At 48.6% G+C, this 17,154-nt stretch overlaps 2 protein-coding genes across 5 annotated transcripts in view; both read left to right on the top strand.

Annotated features, from left to right (window-relative positions):
* NNAT (neuronatin) overlaps window positions 1-17,154 on the top strand; it is a 165,760-nt gene that overhangs the window by 11,024 nt on the left and 137,582 nt on the right. The window lies entirely within an intron of this gene.
* The window catches only part of SRC (SRC proto-oncogene, non-receptor tyrosine kinase), a 75,232-nt gene that overhangs the window by 37,192 nt on the left and 20,886 nt on the right, over window positions 1-17,154 (top strand). For all 4 annotated transcript variants that reach the window (XM_050807121.1, XM_050807119.1, XM_050807118.1 and 1 more), the window contains 2 exons: window positions 15,035-15,202; window positions 16,556-16,813. In XM_050807121.1, coding sequence (XP_050663078.1) covers window positions 16,564-16,813 — 250 coding nt within the window. In that variant the 5' untranslated portion in view covers window positions 15,035-15,202; window positions 16,556-16,563. The remainder of the gene's footprint in view (window positions 1-15,034; window positions 15,203-16,555; window positions 16,814-17,154) is intronic.

The following is a 17,154-nucleotide window of genomic DNA, read 5'->3' as shown; positions in this document are numbered from 1 at the left end:
AAAAAGGAAAGAAAAAACATCACACACACACACACACACATACACACACACGACAGGGAAAAGTAAGTCTCTCTCACACCCAGGTCTCCTTGCCAGAGTCAACCACTTGAAAAAATTTCTGGTGTATCCTTCCAGGGAGATCCAGGCATATATAAGCATGTATATTAACAATTTTTTTAGCATAATGTGAATTTCAATAATGATGGGAATGCCAGGTGTTGATATTTTTAGCTTCCGCACTTGACTCAATATTACACATTTGCAAAGAATTTTGTTTTTTTCTTAGGGTCTTACTCTGTTGCCCAGGCTGTAGTGCAGTGTCACAATCTTGCTTACTGAGGCCTCGAACTCCTGGGCTCAAACGATCCTCCCACCTCAGCGTCCCAAGGAGCTGGGACTGCAGGGAAATGCACCACACCCAGCTAATTATTTATTTTTTTGTAGAAGCAGAGTCTCACTATGTTGCCTAGGCTGGTCTTGAATGTCTGGGCTCAAGCAGTCCTCCTGTCTTAGCCTCCCAAAGTACTGGGATTATAGGTGTGAGCCATCACCCCCAGCTGGAAATTTTTTTCTCTTTTTTAGACAAATGATAGCACACAGTCTACCCTGTCCTCAACTGACTTTTTTCTCTTGACAGTGTACCTCAGAGGTCATTTATTTGTGCTGCATTTTTCTTGTTCATGGTTGCGTAGTATTCCACTGCATGTACGGTGGTCACACTGTACTTAACTAAGGACAGATATTTTGGTTGTTTCCAGCCTTTTGCTTGTTCTAGACAATTCCACAAATGAATATCCTCAATCATATGCCTTGTGTTTGTGTGTTCTTTTAGGATTAATTCCACACTGCAGGGTCAGTGGGTGTGTAATTGTGATAGGTATTGCCAAATTGTCCTTCAGAGAGATTGCGCTGGTGTCCCCACACCTTCTGTTCTCCTCACTCTCACCAGCATAGGATGTTACCAAATTTGGGGATAAATTGCATAAGTGCAATTTGCCGAGCTGATAGGTGAACAGTGGCCCCCAGTGTAGTTTATTTGAAAAATGTGTATCACAGCTTTACTGAGATAAAATTCACATAGCATACAATTTATCTATTTAAAGTATACAATTTGGTGGTTTTTAGTAGAGTCACAGAGTTGTACAATCGTCACCACAGTCAAATTTAGAACATTTTCATTACCCTACAAAGAAACTTTACCCATTACAGTTACTCCCCACTTCCCCCTAAACTTCCCTCCCCTAGACCTAGGCAGCAACTAATCTAGTTTCTGTTTCTATAGATTTGCCTATTCTGGGCATTTAATAGAAATGAAATCATTCAAGTGTACTCTTTTGCGGCTGACTTCTTTCACTTAGCATAATGTTTTCAAGATTCACTCATGTTGTAGCATGGATCAATATTTCATTCTTTTTTTCTTGCCAAATAATATTCTATCATATGGATATACCATATTTTATTTATCCATTCATCAGTTGATGGACATTTGGGCTTTCTGGCTATTACGGGTAATACTGTTCTGGACATTCATGTGCAAGTTTTTGTGTAGATATATGTTTTTCATTTCTCTTGAGTGTGTACCTACGAGTAGAATTGCTAGATCATATGGTAATTCCATGTTTAACTTTCTGAGGAACTGCCAGATTGTTTTGCAAAGCAGCTGCACCATTTTACATTCCCATCAGCAATGTCTGAGGGTTCCAGTTTCTCCACGTCCTTGCCAACATTTGTCTTTTAGATTCTAGTCATCCGTCCTAGTGTCTGTGAAGTGGCATCTCACGGTGGTTCTGATTTTTTTTTTTTTGGACAGGGTCTCAGTCTGTTGCCGAGGCTCACTGCAGCCTCAAACTCTTGGGCTCTAACAATCCTCTCATCTCAGCCTCCTGAGCAGCTGGGACCAAAAGTGTGTGCCACCACACCTGGCTCAGGCTCATTTTTTTTTTTTTTAGTTTGTAGAGATAGGGTCTCACCGTGTTGCCCAGGCTGGTCTTGAACTCCTGGGCTCAAATGATCCTCGCACCTCGGCCTCCCAAAGTGCTGGGTTTACAGGCATGTGCCACTGTACTCAGCCGTTTTGATTTTTATTTCCCTAATTACTAGTGACATTAAGCATCTTTTCATGTGCTTATTGGCCATTTGTATATCTTCTTTGGAGGAATGTCTATTCAAGTTCTTTGCCTACTTTTATTATTAATGTAATCTATTTTTTTTTGTCTTAGCAACAGGGTCTCACTATGTTGCCCAGGCTAGTCCAGAAGTCCTGGCCTCAAGTGATCCCCCTGCCTCAGCCTCCCAAGTAGCTAGGACTATAAGCGTGTGCCACCATGCCTGGCTTAATTTTTTTTTAATTTTGTAGAGATAGGATCTTACTCTGCCACTCAGGCTGGAGTGCAATGGTGTGATCATAGCTGACTGTAACCTCAAATTCTTGGGCTCAGCCTCCTGAGTAGATAGGACCACAGGCATGCAACACCACGCCCGGCTAATTTTTTTTTTAAATTTTTAGTAGGGGTCTCACTGTGTTTCCGAGGCTGGTCTCAAGCTCCTGGCCTCAAGAGATCCTCCTGTCTTGGCTTCCAAAGCACTGGGATTACATGCATGAGCCACTGTAAGAGATATTTATATATTGTAGATACAAGTATATGATTTACAAATATTTTCTCCTATTCTGTGGGTTGTCCTTTTACTTTCTTGATGTTGTTCTTTGGAAAACAAAAGTTTTTTGTTGCTGGATCCAGTTTTCTAGTATTTTGTAGAATATTTATATGTATGTAATACATATATTCATTTTCATAAAAGTTACTGGTCTGTAATTTTCTTTTCTTGTGATGTCTTTGTGTGGTTATGGGATCGGGTAATACCGGCTTCAGAAAATGAGTTGGGAAGTATTTCCTAGAGAAGAACTGGTATTATTTCTTCTTCAAATATTTGGTAGAATTCACCAGTCCAGCTATCTGGGCCTGGGCTGCTTCTGTGAGAAAATTTAAAATTAATAATTCCATCTCCTTATTGCTTTAGATTTATTCGAATTTTCTATTTCTTCTTCTTCTTCTTCTTCTTCTTCTTCTTCTTCTTCTTTTTTTTTTTTTTTTTTTGAGATGAAGTTTCATTCTTGTTGCCCAGGCTGAAGTGCAATGGCACTATCTCGGCCCACCTCAACCTCCGCCTCCTGGGTTCAAGCAATTCTCCTGTGTCAGCCTCCCGAGTAGCTGGGATTACAGGCACGTGCCACCACGCCCGGCTGGTTTTTCATTTTTAGTGGAGACAGGGTTTCACCATGTGGGCCAGGCTGGTCTTGAACTCCTGAACTCAGGTGATCCGCCCGCCTCGGCCTCCCAAAGTGCTGGGATTACAGGCGTGAGCCACCGCACCCAGCCTATTTCTTCTAATTTTTGATAATTTGTGTTTATTTCTAGGAATTTCATCTAAGTTATCTAGTTTACTGACATAGAATTATTCACAGTAGTCTCTTATAATCTTTGGTTCTTTAAGGTTAGTAATAATGTCTTCCCTTTCATTCCTGAGTTTAGTCATTTGAGTCTTCCCTTTTTTTCTTGTTCAATCTAGCTAAAGATTTGTCAATTTTGTTGATCTTTTCAAAGAATCACCTTTTGGTTTTGTTGATTTTCCCTATTGCTTTTTATTTTTGATTTCATTAATTTGTGCTCTAATCTGTATTCTTTCCTTCCTTGTACTAGCTTTAGATTTAGTTTGCTCTTCTTTTCCCAGTATCTTAAGGTAGAAGTTTAGGTTATTGATTTGAAATCTTTCTCCTTTTTATTTTTATTTATTTATTTTTTTTTGAGACAGAATTTCACTCTTGTTGTCCAGGCTGGAGTGCAATGGTATAATCTCGGCTCACTGCAACCTCTGCCTCCGGGGTTCAAGCAGTTCTCCTGCCTCAGCCTCCCGAGTAGCTGGGATTATAGGCATCCGCCACCACGCCCTGCTGATTTTTGTATTTTTAGTAGAGATGGGATTTCACCATGTTGGCCAGGCCGGTCTCAAACTCCTGACCTCAGGTAATCCGTCCCCCTCGGCCTCCTAAAGTGCTGGGATTACAGGCGTGAGCCACTGCACTTGGCCTATGTTTATTTTTTGAGACAGGGCCTCACTCTGTTGCCCAGGCTGGAGTGTAAGTGGCATGATCATGGCTCATTGCAGTTCTGAACTCCAGGGCTCAAGCAGTCCTCCCGCCTCAGCCTCCCGAGTAGCTGGGACTACTGGCAGGTGCCAGCACGCCTGATGATTTTTTAAATTTTTTTATTTTTTAGAGACAGGGGCTTCACTATGTTGCTCACGCTAGTCTCGAACTCCTGAGCTCAAGCGATCCATCTGCCCCAGCCTCCCAAAGTGCTGGGATTACAGGCATGAGACACCACATCTAGACGGTTTTTTTTTTTTAATATAGGATTTTACAGCTAGAAATTTCCCTTTAAGTTCTCTTTTACCACATCCTTACATTTGGATATGTTGCATCTTCATTTTCTTTCATCTCTAAGTATTTTCTAAGCTTTTTGGTGATTTATTCTTTGACTCACTGGTTATTGAGGAACGTGTTGTTTAGTTTTCACATATTTTAATTTTCCAAATTTCTTTCTGTTATTGATTTCTTCATTCTATTGTGGTTGGAAACATACTTTGTATGATTTCACTCCTTTTAAATTTATTGAGCCTTGTTTTATGGTGTAGCATATGGTCTGTCCCAGAGAATGTTCCATGTGCACTCGAGAAGAACGTGTATCTGCTGTTGTTGGGTGGCTGGTATGATTTGAATTTGCATTTATCTTATGAGTGAGGTTGAGCATCTTGTCATATGTTTGTGAGCCATTTGTTGGCTTTTTCTTCAAACTATATGTTGTCGTTTTTCTTATTTTATGGGAGCTTATTATATACATGCTAAGAAAAAAAACACCCTTACCTATCATAGAGTTGCAATTATTTTTCTTAGTTTGTTGTTTGTCCTTTGAACTTGTTTACTGTTGAGCTACACAACCGTTTCAGTTTTTATATAGAGTGATTTATCATTTAAAGAATGATTTCTGGCCGGGCGCAGTGGCTCAAGCCTGTAATCCCAGCACTTTGGGAGGCCGAGACGGGCGGATCACGAGGTCAGGAGATCAAGACCATCCTGGCTAAAATGGTGAAACCCCGTCTCTACTAAAAAATACAAAAAGCTAGCCGGGCAAGGTGGTAGGCGCCTGTAGTCCCAGCTACTCAGGAGGCTGAGGCAGGAGAATGGCGTAAACTCAGGAGGCGGAGCTTGCAGTGAGCTGAGATCCGGCCACTGCCCTCCAGCCTGGGCGACAGAGCGAGACTCCGTCTCAAAAAAAATAAAAATAAAAATAAAAAAATAAAGAATGATTTCTAGGTCTTATGTCATGTTTAGGAATGCTTTCCCCATTCAGAGATAAGAAAATTTATTATCTTTCCCCCTTTACACACACACACATACACACACACACACACACACACACACACATATTTTGTGGATATGAGATTTTGCCGTGTTGTTCAGGCTGGTCTCAAACTCCTGGACTCAAGCAGCTCTCCTGCCTTGGCCTCCCAAAGTGTTGGGATTACAGGTGTGAGCCACCGCACCTGGCTCCTCCCCTTTTTAGAGCTTTATGGTTTGAGTATTTTGTGGTTTAAATCTGATTGATTTGTAATTTATTGGCATATATAGTGAGACTGAGATCCAGCTTTGTTTTCTGATGTCAGACTGTTGGTCCTAACTCCATCTTAAAAATCATCCACCTTTTTCTCACTGGTACAAACTGCCATCTTCATTATATAGTAAATTCCCGTATGTTTCAGGACAACTTTTGGAATCTCTATTCTGTTCCCCTGATTTACTGATGTGCCAATAGCACACAGTTTTAATTACTGTATCTTTGTAGTAAGGTTTACTGTCTGGTTGGGCTGTTTCTCCCTCATTACTCTTCTTTTTAAGAATTCTCTGGCTACTCTTATTCAATATTTTTACTTACAAATTTAGAAATTGACTTGCCTAGTTAAAAAAAAAATCTTGTTGGGTTTTTTTAATTGGGATCACATTGAACTTTTAGATTGATTTGTGAATAATTTTTTTTTGACAGAGTCTTGCACTGTCGCCCAGGCTGGAGTGCAGTGGCATTATCTTGGCTCACTGCAACCTCCACCTCCCGGGTTCAAGTGATTCTTCTGCCTCAGCCTCCCGAGTAGCTAGGACTACAGGCACGCACCACCATACCCTGCTAATTTTTGTATTTTTACTAGAGACAGGGTTTCGCCATATTGGCCAGGGTGGTCTCGAACTCCTGACCTTGTGATTCGCCCACCTCGGCCTCCCAAAGTGCTGGAATTACAGGCATGAGCTACTGCACCTGGCCAATATTTTTATAATGCTAAGCTTTCTTTCATTTTATTTTCTAATTGCAATTGGTGTATATACACATAATTGATTTGGGAATGTTAACTTAATTCCCTGCCACTTTACTTAATTTGCTTTTGGTTTAATAGTTTTGCAGTAGGTTATCTTGGATTTCCCAGATCTATACCTATACCAAATACTATAATAATACTCTTTTTTGGTGTTGTTTTTGAGACAGAGTCTTGCCCTGTTGCGCAGGCTGGAGTGCAGTGGCGCAATCTTGGCTCACTGCAACCTCTGCCTCCTGGGTTCAAGCGATTCTCCTGTCTCAGCCCCCAGAGTAGTTGGGATTACAGGCATGTGCCACCACACCAGCTAATTTTTGTACTTTTAGTAGAGACGGGGTTTTACCATGTTGGCCAGGCTGATCTCGAATTCCCAACTTCAGGTGATCCACCTACCTCTGCCTCCCAAAGTGTTGGGATTACGGGTGTGAGCCACCGCACCTGGCCAATAATAATACTCTTACTTTCTCTTTTCTAATTCCATTTTATTCTTCAATTTCTTTTTCTAGTCTTCTTTTTTTTTTTTTTTTTGAGACAGAGTCTCACTCTGTCACCCAGGCTGGAGTGTAGTGCCATGATCTCCGCTCACTGCAACCGCTGCCTCCTGGGTTCACATGATTCTCCTGCCTCAGCCTCTCAAGTAGCTGAGATTACAGGTGTGCACCACCACGCCTAATTTTTGTATTTTTAGTAGAGATGGGATTTCACCATGTTGGCTAGGCTGATCTCGAACTCCTGACCTCAGGTGATCCACCTGCCTCGACCTCCCAAAGTGCTGGGATTACAGGCATGAGCCACGGCGCCCGGCCTCTTTCCTTTTTTTTGAGACAGTCTCACTCTGTTGCTCAGGCTGGAGTGCACTGGTGCGGTAATAGCTCACTGCAGCCTCAACTTTCCAGACTCAGGCGATTCTCTCACTTCAGCCTCCTGAGTAGCTGGGACTACAGGTGCATGCCATCATGCCTGGCTAATTTCTTTAGTGTATTTTTTGTGGAAATGGGGTTTCACCATGCTGCCCAGGCTAGTCTGAAACCCCTTAGTCTCATACGATCCTCCTGCCTCCGCCTCACAAGGTATTGGGATTTCATGCGTGAGCCAACACACCTGGCCAAATTTTTGTGTTTTTTTTGTAGAGATGATGTTTTACCATGTTGCCCAGGAAAACTCATGGGTCCCAGCAATCCGTCTGCCTCAGCCTCCCAAAGTGCTGGGATTACAGGTGTGAGCCACCACACCCAGCCTTCTTTTTCTAAGCTAATTGTACTGACAAGTATCTTAGAGTGGGGTTAACTGATGGACTTGTATCTTAGTTCATTCAGGCTGCTATAACAAAATACCATAGACTGGGCAGCTTAAACCATGAACATTTATTTCTCACAGCTCTGAAGGCTGGAGAGTCCAATATCAAGGTGGCAGCAGATTCAGTGTCTGATGAGGACTGTCTTCCTGGTTTGCAAACGGCCACCTTCTTAATGTGTCCTCACATGGCAGAGAGAGACAGGGCTCTGGTCTCCTCTTCTCGTAAGGGCACTAATCCCATCATAAGGACTCCATCCTTATGACTCATCTGAACCTAATCACCTCCCAAGGCTGACCTCCAAACACCATCACACTGGGGATTAGGGCTTCAACATGTGAATCTGGGGTGAGGGAAACGCATTCAGTCCATAGTGATATCCTTGTCTTTTCTGGGTTCTTTCCCTGTAAAGTGGCATTTGTAGGCCTTGGCTCCTAATCAACTCCACCAGACAAGCCCCGCCAGGACCATGCACAGGGCATGGCGCATATAGTAGGCATTTTGGAGGCCTAACTATGAAATTGACTGCAAAAGAGAGCAAGTGTCTGAACAAGATCTTCCACAGAAATCATAATAATTGCTAATTAGATATTGAGCACTTTCTATGTGCCAGGTACTTTACAAATATGATGCCATGCTTTCCTCACAGTGAGCCCCAAATTATGTAGGAAAAATCACACCAGTTCCCATTTCCCGAGGCTGCATGGCTAGGAAGTTGCAAGCTGGCATCTGAACCTGGCATTGTGGTCCCAGGCCACCTGAATTTTTTTTTTTTTTTTTTGAGATGGAGTTTTGCTCTTGTTGCCCAGGCTGGAGTGCAATGGCATAATGTCTGCTCACTGCAACCCCCACCTCCCTGGTTCAAGTGATTCTCCTACCTCAGCCTATCAAGTAGCTGGGATTACAGGCGTGCGCCACCATGCCCAGCTCATTTTGTATGTTTAGTAGAGACGGGGTTTCACCATGTTGGCCATGCTGGTCTCAAACTCCTGACCTCAGGTGATCCACCCGCCTTGGCCTCCCAAAGTGCTGGGATTACAGGCATGAGCCATTGCGCCCGGCTCCACCTGTAGTTTTTGACTGCTCTGTGATGCTTTTGCTTCCCTGGAGGGTCTAAGATGTGGGCGATGAGGTCATAGGTTGCCCTCTGACCCCCGTGTTGCTTTGGGCTGTGGGGTCATTGGCACGGTGGGCGGGGCACCAGAGGTAGGTTCTGACACCTCTCTCCTGAACCGTGAGCATCCCAGCTCTGCTGCACTGACTTGCTGTGTGGCCTTGGACAAGGTTTTAGTTTCTCTGAACCATCTGTAAAATGGGTGCAGTTACAGTCCCTGCTTCGTTGTGCTGTTGGGACAATTAAGAACCAGCCGTGTGTAAAGCGCCAAAGTGCCCAGCCTTGTGCTTGGTGTTCAAGGCCCTGCCACTGCCTCCTCTTATTCCCTGGAATGATCATAACAACAGTAAACAACATCGTGTGCTGTTTATCGTGCATTTATTCTTTTCCTGCCACATGGACTCTCACTCGTACTTTTCAGTTGTTAGGTTTCTAACCCCATTTTAAAGGGCAGGAAACTCACAGGCAAAGTGACTTGCGCAAGAAAATGTAGCTACTAAGAAGTGCAGCCAGGACTCTAACCCAGGTTTGACTGGAGTCCTCACTCTCAGCTCCTAAGCTCCTGGCCTGCTCTCCACCCTTAGAAGAGGTGGAGATGATGTTCTTCAGTGTCAGGAAGGAAGGGGCTGGTGTGTAGTGGCTGAACAGCAGTGTGGTCTGAGCATCTGTGAGCCAGGAGGTGAGAGAGAGTGTGTGGTGCCCTGTGGTTGGGCAGATCACTGTGGGAGGCTGGGACATGCTCTGGGAGGCTGGGACACGCCATGGGAGGATGGGACACGCCATGGGAGGAGGGGACATGCTCTGGGAGGCTGGGACACGCCGTGGGAGGATGAGACACGCCGTGGGATGATGGGACACGCCGTGGGAGGCTGGGACACGCCGTGGGAGGATGGGACACGCCGTGGGAGGATGGGACACGCCCTGGGAGGACGGGACACGCCGTGGGAGGACGGGAAATGCCGTGGGAGGATGGGACACGCCGTGGGAGGATGGGACACGCCGTGGGAGGATGGGACATGCTGTGGGAGGATGGGACACGCTGTGGGAGATGGCAGCAACACCAGCTGCAGGGCCGTGTGACCCAGGTGATGGCTTTAGGCCTCATCCACAGGGTTATGATGGGAAGCTCTTGAATATTTAAAAAAAATTCTCATTTTAGAAAATCATGACAAAGTCATTTCTAAATGTCAACTGATACAGGGTGTAAAGTGAAAAGGGATTTTCCTCTCCCCATCCCACACTTTTGAGATGAAACATTGTGATGAATTTGGAATCCTTCCAGAGCTTTCTTTTTTAAAAGTTTTTTTAAATTTTTAATTTGTATGGGTACATAGTAGGTGTACATATTTATGGGGTACATGAGATATATTGATACAGGCATACACTATGTAATAATCACATCAGGGGAAGTAGGGTATCCGTCACCTCAAGCATCTATCATTCCTTTGTGTTACAAACAATCCAATTCTACTTTTTTTTTTTTTTTTTTTTTTTTGAGACATGGTCTCACTCTGTCGCCCAGGCAGAGTGCATGTATGTGTGCAATTTTCTTTCTTTCTTTCTTCTTCTTCTTCTTCTTCTTCTTTTTTTTTCTTTTTGAGACAGGGTCTCGTTCTCTCACCCAGGCTGGAGTGTAGTGGCGTGATGACAGCTCACTGCAGCCTCAAACTCCAGGGCTCAAGTGATCCCCCCACCTCAGCCTCCCAAGTAGCTGGGACTACAGGCTAATTTTTAATTTTCTATAGACATAGGGTCTCACTATGTTGCCCAGGCGCAATCTTCTTTACAGAGATAATAGCAGCTCATGTTTGCTACAGGCCAGACACCACACTAAGCCCATTGCCTGCATTATCATGTTTGATTGCTGACAACCCTTTTCCAGAGGAGGAAACTGAGGTCACTCCTCACCGCGGGCTCTGGACTCCTCAGCAGACAGGGCCTGCTCTATGCCTCGCTCCCTCACGAGGTGCCGGGTTGCTGCCATACGAACTTTTCCCTCAGTGTTCCCAGTGCCTTGAGCTCAGCAGGTCCCCAAGTGGCCAAGCACCTCCCGCTAAGCCTGCATCCCCCCACCCCCATCCCCATCACTGACTCAGCGACACCACTGCACGTCCCATCCCAGTCATTCCCCAGGTGTTCGCAGAGCACCTGCCACGTGCCGAGCCCCACACAGGGCGGGGAGAGGAGGAGATTCTACACTGCCACCACCTTCTTTTCACTGAAACAGTGTGTTGGGGCTTCTTCTCAGGCCACTCTCAGCTCTCATTCTTTATAATGGCTGCACTACTGTGCACTTGGTGACTGCAGCCCCTTTATTTAACCAGCCCCTCTCTGAGGAACACGTAGGTTGTTAGTGGCTTTCCGTGGAGTTTTAGGCGGGGGAGGCCCGGCTGTCTGTGAGGTTTACGGAGCCACCTCTGGCTGCGGGGGGAGGGTGGGCTGGAGGGACCCACACTGCTGTGTCCAGGCCCAGGACCACAGGGCCCTGGCCTGAAAGACTGGAGATAGACAGCGTGGCGGGGAGGGATGCGCTTGAGGAAGATTCAGGAGCTGCCCCAGGGCTCCCCACAGGCAGAGCCCCGCACAGGGCTTGGCACATGGCAGGTGCTCTGCAAACACCTGGGGAATGACTGGGATGGGACGTGCAGTGGTGTCGCTGAGTCAGTGATGGGGATGGGGGTGGGGGGGATGCAGGCTTAGCGGGAGGTGCTTGGCCACTTGGGGACCTGCTGAGCTCAAGGCACTGGGAACACTGAGGGAAAAGTTCGTATGGCAGCAACCCGGCACCTCGTGAGGGAGCGAGGCATAGAGCAGGCCCTGTCTGCTGAGGAGTCCAGAGCCCGCGGTGAGGAGTGACTTCCCACAGGAAAGGGGCCACCTTTCCCTGGGAACCTCAGGCAGCCCCAGTACAGGGCCCGCACTGCTTCCCCTTGACCCCCGCAAGGGTCTATCTCTACCTTGGAGGCTGCAAGTGGCGGAAGAGATGAGGGGAGGTTGGCCCCCCTCCAAGGAGCAACTCATGGTGACTTGTCGGTTGGGCCGCAGAATCAGGAAGCCCAAGGACAGAGCTCTGCGTCAGGGAAGAGGGTGGTCTCTCCTGAGGTCCCACAGCATGGAAGCAGCCCCCCGAGACTAACTCCCACCCTCACTGAGTCATCGAGTGAATAGCTGTGCAGCTTTCGAGACCAGCCGGGCCAACATGGTAAAACCCCATCTCTACTAAAAATACAAAAAAAATTAGCAAGGCATGGCCAGGCGCAGTGGCTCACGCCTGTAATCCCAGAACTTTGGGAGGCCGAGGCGGGTGGATCACGAGGTCAGGAGTTTGAGACCGGCCTGACCAACATGGTGAAACCCCGTCTCTACTAAAAATACCAGAATTAGCTGTGAGTGGTGGCGGGCACCTGTAATCGCAGCTACTCAGGAGGCTGAGGCAGTAGAATTGCTTGAACCCGGGAGGCGAATGTTGCAGCAAGCCGAGATCATACCATTGCACCCCAGCCTCGGCAACAGAGTGAGACTCCATCTCAAAAAAAAAAAAAAAAAAAAAAAAAAAAGAATGAGAGAGCTCAAAGTGGCCTGAGAAGATGCTCCGAACACACTAACACACTAAGTGAAAAGAGGGAGGCGGCAGTGTAGAATCTCCTCTGGGTATCTCAGGCCTCAGTTTCCTCATCTGGAAAGTGGGGGCCACAATGCTACCCGCATGACCCTCAGTGGGCCATTCTTGCTCAAGCACGTTCTGCTTGGAGCTTTCTCAGGCTTTCTCTTGGACTGGGGCGGGCTGCTTTATTCTCTCACGCCTCTGCCAAGGCCATCTGGCTGCTTTGTGAGAGAGAGTCCCCGGAGGTAGGAGGTGTGGCCCGTGAGTTTCCCCACCAGACCCGGTGAGCAGCCCCTGATTCCCACCTGCCTAGTGTAGTTCCCTGGCCCCTTTTCACTCACCCATGCTGTGCGACCTCAGGCAAGTTCTTCAACCTCTCTGTGTCTTAATGTCCTCAACAGTAAGATAAAGACGTGATTAGTATTTACCTCCTAGATTATCATGAGGAGCCGATGAGTCAATGTTTGCAAAGTACTTAGAGCAAGGTCCAATTCAAGGTCTGAGCTCTGGGAGTGTTTGAATACCACGGAATGATATTTAGTCTTTTCAGTGCGGCATTGCAGGAACAAAACAGGATGCAAATTATACATCCATGCTCATTTAGTCTTTTGTCTATTCTGCAAATATTTCCAGAGCACCTAGTGGGTGTCAGGCCCATCCCGGTCTCTGGGGGCCTGGAGATGGATCCTGCCTGGCCCTGCCAGTCGCAGGTGCACAGTGGAAGTTACTGGGTGGACCCCAGTTTGTTGAGTCTTGCGTTGCTGTGAAGCTGAAAGGAAATGCACCACCACACCCAGGTGGTTGTCTTGTAGGGGCAGAATTCTGGGGCATTTTCTTTTCTTTTTCTTCTTTTTTTAAATCTTCCGGTAGTTCCCAAAGAGTCCACTCTGAATGATAAAAGTTACCATTTACGGAGGCCTGGCAACGTTCTGCGCCATCCTGAGCGTGTTCCGTGTACTTCCCTCACGGATTCTCCCAGCAGCCCTGACATGGGTGTTATCTCCGATCGATAGAGAGGAAAACTGAGGCGAAGGGCAGCAGGCCAGGATTCAAACCAGGGAGTCCGTCCAGCACTCCAGCTCTTAACCTCGACCGTCTGCCTCTCCACAAACACCAGGACCAAGCACCAAGACCAAAAAAACTGTCCCACAAAGCAACAAACATTGTACTTGGTGGCTCAGGTCCCCTTAGCTTCGTCTTAAAGGTCCTTGTTATGCTTTTTCTGAGTGCCCCAGTGGGGAGTGGTCTTCGTGTTCATGTAAGAGTGCAGGGGTCAGGGGCTGTGTCTTTTCTTCTTGTCCCCTTCCAAGAGGGGACATGTATCCTTGATACTGGAAGGGCATTCAAGGTCTAGCCCTGGCTCTCTGTCTCCCTTCATGGCATAGCAGCCAAGTACCCATTCTCCTGTCTTTGATTACCTCCAGTGACAGGGAGCTCACTCCTCAACATTTATTTTATTCTGAAGAAAATTCAGGCTCTTAGATAGTTCTTCCTACATAAAATTTTTAAAAAAAATGTTTACTTCCTCTCAAGGTCACATAAACAAGTCCCCCGCTTTGGGGTCCTGAGGCAGGACCTGGCTAATTCGTCTCTATGTCCCCCTATAGTGAGGAGCACAGGGCCTGCTAGTAGGTACTATAAATGCTGCACCAAGAAGCAAGTGGCTAGGAGGTGGGCTGGTTGGGCCCCCATAAAGCCTCGGGCTGCAGGTAACCAGGTCAGCAGGTCCTGCGGGACACCAGCTGGGTGAGTGCTGATGGGCACCGTGACCTCAATGGAATGGGTTGCCACAGAAACTGACTTTCCCTATCCCCAGGTTCATTGATGTGTCCCTCAGGAGACCGTGGTAAACCCTTGGGCTGTTGAGCAGGTCTCCCCAGGGCCTCCCCAACCCCACATTCTCAGAGCTGGGTGGTCCCCAAGGAGCATGCAAGCCATATCCCCATTGTGCAGCTGGGTAGCCGGAGGCCCCGCGGAAACAGGGGACAGGCTGAAGTTCACACAGGCAGGGGGCGTCTCATAGCTGGACTGGGTGCTCAGGGCAAACAGTCTTGCCTGAGGACCCAGCCAGTGGGTGTTTTCCCCACTCATGGGTTCTCAGAGGAAATTCTGGACTAATTCCCAGGCCATCTGCCTCCCCAGAGAATAATTGGAACCCACCTCCCTGGTGTGTCCAGGATCACACAATATCAATAACGGCTGAGGTGCAGGGTGACCTGCTATGCCCCTAGCACTCTACAGTGCCTCATGCACTTACCACAATGACCCCATCGTTATAGATGGGAAAACAGGGCATAGAGAGAAGTGAAGTCACATGCCTAAGGTCACATAGTTATTTAGGGTTAGAGCCAGGATCTGGACGTGGAGAGCCTAGCTCCAGAGCCACGCTCAGCGCCATGCCATGCCCTGCCTCACTCTTGCTTTGAGAGGGTTGAAAGAGCTTTGGGAGGGTTGAAGGGTACTTTAGGTCTAGGAGACTCAGCACTGGGCCAGAGCCACAGTCTGATGGACAGTGATTGGAGAGTGGACGCCATTGGGATTTCTCTTTCTAACGACATCCTCAAAACAGTGCTGAGATGTCTGCTTTATCCCTGCTTTGCAGATGAGGACACTGAGGCTCAGAGAGGGGAAGTCACTTGCCTAGGGACACACAGCGGGGAGAGGTGGAGGAGGGCTTCTAGTTCGAGACCCCTGACTTCACACCTGGTGTTCGTGCCAAGACTCCAGGCTGCCTCCCAGGTCCTCTGGGACAGCCCCTGCCTTCTACCAGGTGAGATGATGGCCCTATCAGGGTTTAAGATGGGTGGGGAGACCCAGGCCAGTCTGAGTGGGAGCTGGGACCAGCCAGGGTCCAGGGCCTGCGGATGGGGAAGTGGGAGGCAGAGGGTGGTGGCAGGACTGTGGGTGTCAGGGGGAGTATTCAACTTCGTTTATTCTGTGTTTCCCTCTCTCTGGAGCTCCCAGGTTTCTGGCTCTAAAGTCCCTTAGCTCTTAAATAGTAATTCATTCGTTCAACTGTTTACTGAGCACCTACTGTGTGCCACACCCCATGCTAGGCACTGGTAGCACAGCAGTGAACAAGATGAACAAAAGCCCATGACAGTAGTCACATAACCACATGAATTCAAACAACAAAAACAAAACAGGACCACATGTTATCAAAGAGAGACAGAAGTCAGGGGGACCCAGTGAAAGGGTTTGGGGGACACTTCCCAAGGAGGGGACTTTTGAGTTGAGAACGGAAGGAAGCACCAGTTACCCCGATGAAGTGGCCAGGCAAGAGCATCTGGGCAGTGGGAATGGTATGCACGAAGGCCCTGTGGCTGGAGTTAGCTGCCAGTCATCTCTGCTTCAAACCTCCCACTGTACGGCCTTGACTGCCACTTTTAGCACCTTTCCCCAGCATTAGGCAATTCCCATCAGCCACATATTCATTCAACAAACCCTCAGTGAGCCCCCTCCATGTGCTAGGTGCCCGGGACATAGGCGTGGCTCAGATACTGTCCCTGCCAGGAGGGAGGGAAACAGTGACTCAGGGGGAGGTGGGTAGGTAAGGTCAGGGCTTCTGATTATGAGGCATTTATTCCGTTCCTGGCCCTGGACCGAGGAGGCCCTTTGTGGATGGATGCCATCCTTACGCTCATTTTACAGATGAAGCCATCGAGGTTTTGAGAGGCTAACTCTCCCAAAGAGGCTGGTGCCCCCGTCCCCCCGGTTTTTTCTCTTTTTTTTTTTTTTTTGAGACGGAGGCTTCCTCTGACGCCCAGGCTGGAGTGCAGTGGCAGGATCTGGGCTCACTGCAGCCTCTGCCTCCCCTGTTCAGCGGTTCTCCTGAGTAGCTGGGACTACAGGCGCGTGCCACCATGCCCGGCTAATTTTTGGATTCTTTTTTTAGTAGAGACGGGGTTTCTGCATGTTGGCCAGGCTGGTCTCGAACTCCTGACCTCAAGTGATCCGCCCGCCTCGACTTCCCAAAGTGCTGGAATTACAGGCGTGAGCCACCGTGCCGGGCCCTGGTGCCTCTCTTTGGGCCTCGTTTTCCCCATCTGTGGGATGGGTGGGAGGGAGGCCGGCCAAGGGGCCCCGGCAACCCTACCTGTTCCAGTGTCTCCTCTCTTTCCAGCCAGGACCATGGGCAGCAACAAGAGCAAGCCCAAGGATGCCAGCCAGCGGCGCCGCAGCCTGGAGCCCGCCGAGAACGCGCATGGCGCTGGCGGGGGCGCTTTCCCCGCCTCCCAGACCCCCAGCAAGCCAGCCTCGGCCGACGGCCACCGCGGCCCCAGCGCGGCCTTCGCCCCCGCGGCCGCCGAGCCCAAGCTGTTCGGAGGCTTCAACTCCTCGGACACCGTCACCTCCCCGCAGAGGGCGGGCCCGCTGGCCGGTCAGTGCGCGGGCGGCGCTGGGTCCTCGCCCTCCTGGGGCCACGGCGGGGAGGCGGCGGGGCTGTGTGCCCGGGGTCGCCTCCTCTGCGCAGGCCCTTACTCTAGCCAGGGGAAGCGCCCCTGGGTGACTTGGGTGTGCGGGAGGGCAGTACCCACTGTGAAGCGCTCCGCGCCGCCGCCGCGGCCTTTGGGGTGGAGCAGGCGCAGAGGACGCGAGGTCTGGTGAAGGGAACCTAGTGGAACGCTGAGGCTCAGAGAGAGGGGCGGCGCGGGGACCGGGCCTGAAGCTGCTGCCTGGCGCCCAGGCCTTTTTCGTTGCCCCGGTCCGCCCAGAAATGAG

This window comes from Macaca thibetana, chromosome 10, assembly GCF_024542745.1.
Source record: "Macaca thibetana thibetana isolate TM-01 chromosome 10, ASM2454274v1, whole genome shotgun sequence".
In the NCBI taxonomy this organism is placed as follows: Eukaryota; Metazoa; Chordata; class Mammalia; order Primates; family Cercopithecidae; genus Macaca; species Macaca thibetana.
This window is presented reverse-complemented; position numbering and strand designations above follow the sequence as displayed.